General features: G+C 36.5%; 1 protein-coding gene across 10 annotated transcripts in view; it reads left to right on the forward strand.

Annotated features, from left to right (window-relative positions):
• LOC102583326 (ABC transporter C family member 12-like) overlaps positions 1-5,785 on the forward strand; it is a 70,369-nt gene that overhangs the window by 9,029 nt on the left and 55,555 nt on the right. For 9 of the 10 annotated variants that reach the window (XM_006354931.2, XM_006354927.2, XM_006354930.2 and 6 more), the window contains 5 exons: positions 2,762-2,801; positions 3,257-3,413; positions 3,717-3,831; positions 3,918-3,998; positions 4,124-4,148. In XM_006354931.2, the coding sequence (XP_006354993.1) occupies positions 2,762-2,801; positions 3,257-3,413; positions 3,717-3,831; positions 3,918-3,998; positions 4,124-4,148 (418 nt within the window). Of the gene's footprint in view, positions 1-2,761; positions 2,802-3,256; positions 3,414-3,716; positions 3,832-3,917; positions 3,999-4,123; positions 4,149-5,785 lie in introns of those variants that run through there. The other variant, XM_015312116.1, reaches the window with a different exon arrangement.

The following is a 5,785-nucleotide window of genomic DNA, read 5'->3' on the forward strand; positions in this document are numbered from 1 at the left end:
TTCACATAAAACTTATTCACATCATTCCTTCACATATAGCTTCACATAAAACTCATTCACATCATTCCTTCACATATAGCTTCACATAAAACTTTACATATAGCTTCATTTGTGTATAATAATACAACAATATAATAACATTCACATAATGCCCTTCATGGCCTCAATTCACAATAATACAACAAATAACCACCTCCACCAAAGGTGGATCAAACCAATCAATAATAATTATATTAATACTAAGAGATCAAGCCATCTTACCACCCTTTTCAAAGGCCATAAGCCACAATACTCAATTCCATGCCAATTATACAATATTTATCAAGTTTGATCAACTTACCCTCTTTCCATGGCTATCTTCATCATCCTCATATTCCAACAATTAACAATACAATAACAATGATAATAACAACATTCAACTCCTTTACATTACATTCACATATATGCTATCATGTCAACACTTCAATTCCTCATATAATGCCTTCAAGGCCATAATCATAATAAGATCCATAATTAAACACCTCCACCATAAGTGGATCAAACCAAGAAAGAACAATTATATCAATAACATGAGATTAAGCTAACTTACCATCCTCCAAAGCCATAATCAATAACACTCAAGTCCCAACCATTTTACTTACCACAAGAGAATTCATCCATAACTTGCCCATAAGGCCACAACTCTCAATTCATCCATACATCATCAATTCATAATAGATAGTTGTAGAAAATCATAAGAGTCACCAATACAACCCAATCCAAACAAAATTTCATAAACCTTTAATCATAAGCAAAAGACCCACTTCATAAGCAAATTTAGGAGTTTAGGGAAAACATGGGTTCTTCAAGGAATTCCATATGAAATCATCTTAAATGCATTAATCAACATTAATTCATCAATATAATGGCTTAGAAAACATTTTGCCAATGAACCCATACTTAGATTAGAATTTGAGATTTTTGTTCTTTGAAACATTTTTTTGAAATCCTTTTTGATTGGACTCCTTGAAAGAAAGATTGATCAAGGATCAAGGGTCACCATACCTTAATATTGAAAAAGCCCACGAAAATCGATGAAAGAAGCCTCCAATTTGAAACCCTAGTTCTTCACCCTTCTTCTTCCTTGAACTTGAGAGAAATATTTTGAGAAAGGGAATGATTTTGGAAATTCTAATTTGAAGAATGAAGTTATAACCCTCATTTAAATGATCTAATATACCTAAAATAATAAAAACAACTTAAAATAAATGCCCAAACATTTAATTAGCCAAGGGGAAATTTACCAACCCTTTATACAAGTTTATCAACTACTAACACGCATGTGAAGCTCTAATTATCCTATTTCATTTTGAGGGTCGTTACAACTACTAATAAGGTAAACTATATAGCCCAAGTCTACTTACAAACCTTACTTCCATATTCTCCTATCTAAGGTTATGTCCTCAGTGATGAGCTACACGTTTCTTGTCAATACTTCTTGGGCCTACCTTTACCTCTTCTCATACCTACAATAGCCAACCTCTCACACCTTCTCACTGGGGCGTCTACACATTTCCTCTTCACATGCCCGAACCATCTCAACCTCACTTTCCTCGTCTTGTCCACCATGGAGGCCACGCCCACCTTGTCCCTAATATCCTTGTTCCTTATCCTATACCTCATAGTATGCCCACACATTCGTCTTAACATCCTCATTTCCTCTACTTTTATCTTCTGGATGTGCGAGTTCTTGACTGACCAACACTTCACCTCATACAACAGAGTTGGTCTAACATCACTTTATAAAACTCATCTTTTATTCTTGGTTGCACATTCTTATCTCACAAACACCGGAAGCCTCCATTCATCCCTCCCTCTAATACGATATGTAACGTCCTCGTTGATCTCACCATTACCTTGGATCGTACACCTAAGATACTTGAAACTTCCTCTCTTGGAGATGCTGTGAGTCTCGATCTTCACATGAGTTACGTCACTACACTCTACATTCTCCGTCTTAGTCCTGCTCAACCTGAACCCTTTAGACTTTAGGTTCTATCTCCAAACCTCCAGCTTATTGTTTACTCGTGTTGTGTGTCTTGTCAATCAGTACTATGTCATTCACAAATAGCATACAACCATACACCATAGTATCTCTCTTTGGTTACACCGCGTTAGTTCTCACCAAGACGAATAAAAACGGGCTAAGAGTTGATCCCTGGTGCAACATTATGACAAATGGAAAGTGCTCGAAGTTTCCTCTTCCATCCTCACCCGTGTCTTGGCTCCATCGTAGATGTCCTTAATCACCCTAATGTAAGCTACAATACACTTCTAGTTCCCAAACATCTCCATAGAACCACTAGAGACTTTGTCGTATTTTTTTTCTAGGTCAATGAACAACATGTGTAAGTCTCTCTTCCTCTTTGTTTTTTTCTCCACCACCTCCTTATGAGATGAATGACTTTTGTAGTTGAATGCCACAACATGAATCCAAATTGGTTATCGTAATAGACACACCCCTTCTGATCCTCATCTCCACCACCCTAATTGTTTTCCTAATTATATTCATTCAGTAGATCTATAAGAAAACCTCTTTTATAAGAATTAGACTGTTCTCTGTACTGGAGGATTTGTAATCTCGAGTCGCAACTTTTTTTCATTCACTCAGTAGATTTATAAGAAAACCTTTTTGATTGCGTTGAAAGATTCTTTTCTATATGTGGACTTATGCTATCTAAGGAATCAGTACTTTACTCATAGCTTTTACTAAATTGTGCAGGTTTACACTGTACATCTATTACAGTTCAGTCATCTGTCAGGTACTTATCATGTCCTTATCATCTGTTAGCTTTTAGTGGGTGCATTTTGCATGTTTTTCTAGCTTTAAAAAATTAATCAGTCATATAATTCTTCAAGGGGATTTACCCAGGATTAGAGCTGATTTATATTGATGAAAGGATATATTGATTTTGCATGAGGTCTAGGAGTATTTCTTGACTGTAATATATTGTGCCCTGAATATCAGTTTATGTAAGATTACATTCAAGTAGTTTGATCAGTTGTAAAATCAATTTATATAGTTGAAGAATCGGAAAAATATTAACCATATTGGTTGTAGAGGAAATTGTGCCTTGTATCAGGCTGCAGTTGGAACAAAATTCTGGTAACCAAGTTTATCTTTTATTCTGAAATGCATGGAAAACTAACATATCTTAACTACCTACATTTTGTTCCATTAGAGATTGAACTACAAAATCTGAAATGTTTTATGCAGATTGTATTTGGTGCCCTGCTTCTTGTCCATCTTCCTCATTTGAATCCTTTCCCTGGCTATATTCCATTAAGGAGTGAGTCCGTTGATGATAAAAATGATGAAACAATCCTTGGAGAAGACCATATTTGTCCTGAGAGATATGCAAGCATTTTGTCAAGTCAGTGGATTCTGCTTATTAATTTTAACCATGACCACTTAATCCTGAAATGGTTTCATACTTTCATTTGGTTTGTTGTACTATAAGAAAGTTTATAGAAACAATATGAATGATTTGTACTGATGCACTTTGCATACATCTCTTGTTCATTCTTTCAGAATACAATGACTTTATGCCTTCTCTATTTAATGACCTGAATCTAATTTTCTTATGACTTTTCATTAAAACTGGTAGGTCCTGTGGGACATTGAACTATCTTTTTTCAATAGCTAAATGATAATTGGAGTTGCTTAACTGTGGTAGGGATATCTTTTGGATGGATAACTCCCCTCTTGCGACAAGGCTATGACAGACCAATCACTGAAAAGGATGTTTGGAAGTTAGACTCATGGGATAAGACAGAGACATTGAGTGCAAGGTTGTAATCGGTGTATCTTTCTCCCTCAATATTTGCATAATCAACTGTAAGAGCGTCGTCACAATTTATGCATTTCAACTCTTTAGATTCCAAAGATGTTGGACTGAAGAATCTTGGAGGAAAAAACCATGGCTTCTACGCGCTTTGAATTGCAGTCTTGGAGGCAGGTATGATTTTTTCTACATTCTATTCCCAACAGTCTTCTTTTGCCTATTTTGTGAGAGGAAACTATATCCATGCTTCTTTTCCCTCCTCTGCATGTTCTCTTATTTCTTTCTGCAATTTTCTACAGGTTCTGGTATGGAGGTCTCTTCAAAGTAATGTGCTTATTCCCTGGATTGTCATAAAATCTAGTTCGCCTTTCCTTTAATGTTTAGTTTTCCACTGGATGTTAAAAGTTACTTTGAGATACCAAAAAGTAAAGAACCTACAACGCAACACGGTTCTCTACAAAAGACGCCCAATCCTCTGAACAACCCAATATATATATATATATATATAGTACATGGCATGATTAGTTTAGTCTACGAAACCTCTAAGACGTAACATCAATAATAGAAGTGTTAGGACAAGGCTCTAACGTACCCAAAATAGCTAAATATACATATGACATGACAAATACCCCGAATGATGAATGAGGCTCACCAATTGCAGTTGAAGATGAGAGAGATGCCTAATGTGGAATCTTGTTACCCGAAGTCTCGAAACCTGCATAATGAAATGCAGCATCCCCAACAAAAGGGATGCGAGAACTGTTTGTTAGAGTTGGTAAAAGTCCCACATTGGTTAGGGAATTGACTAGTGGTCTCCTTATATGGACTTGGGCAATCCTCCCCTCATGAGCTAGCTTTTGGGGTTGAGTTAGGCCATGTGTCATATCTTTACGTGGTATCAGAGCCAGGTCCATCCCCGTTTGGGCTTCTGGTCCACGCTTCAGTCGTGCCTGGGCGTGTTAGAGTGGGTAAAAGTCCCACATTGGTTGGGGAATAAACTGGTGGTCTCCTTATATGGACTTGGGCAATCCTCCCCTCATGAGCTAGCTTTTGGGGTTGAGTTAGGCCTAGGTGTCATATCTTTACACCGGTGAATAACACTTGTATGATAAAGCATAATCAACATAGTAAAGGAATGTGAGGGCATATTAAAGGAAAGGACATACCATATTTCTATAAGTGTATCATGAGAACTAAGAGAACCTTTATCATCAAAATAAGATTCAATAAACATAAATGAACAAAAGTAATTGTAGTGGGAGTTATCTAATCATCAACACCACAATGTAATATATATGGGGTCTGATCTCGGCCCGATCCGCTAGGCCATCCCACCTTGCCGGGATGACTACACATTCATAACTTTTTCTACCATTGGACCCACATCATAAAACCCTCTTTTTGGGTAACATTAAGGTATCGTCCGCACCAATGGTACGGCCTTGTCCTACGTAGTTTCGAGCGCTTTAGACGTAGACTAAAACCTTTTCGGCTAACCAAGTAGTACTCCCAAAACATTTGATAACATATATGGCTCATTGGCCCCTTTTTCATTAACAGTAAATAATGTGGCTCTTTTGGCTTATTATATCCCTTTAGCATAATTTCATGGGTCACAATGTAAGAAGGAAAAATCTTAGGTCATCATGTAAATTTTTAAGTGAAATCATTGATTTTGTTTTTTTTGAGAATGGTAACTTTTTCTTCTATTTATTCACAGGTATACTACATCAAAATAGCCCCCCTCCAAAAGTATTACAAACTAGACTGACTCCATCTGTGCTTTTTGTCACAAATAGTTTAAAACATCAAAAAGTTCTCTGCCTGTACTAAGACTTTCTGTTTACACCAAAAATAATAAAGAGCTATACAATTCATCTTGAAATTCTGCAAATTGTTCTTCTTGCCCTCAAAACATCTTTGATTCCTTTCTTTCCACACTGTCCACCATAAACAAGTTC

This window comes from Solanum tuberosum, unplaced genomic scaffold (genome assembly GCF_000226075.1).
Source record: "Solanum tuberosum cultivar DM 1-3 516 R44 unplaced genomic scaffold, SolTub_3.0 scf00186, whole genome shotgun sequence".
Taxonomy (NCBI): Eukaryota; Viridiplantae; Streptophyta; class Magnoliopsida; order Solanales; family Solanaceae; genus Solanum; species Solanum tuberosum.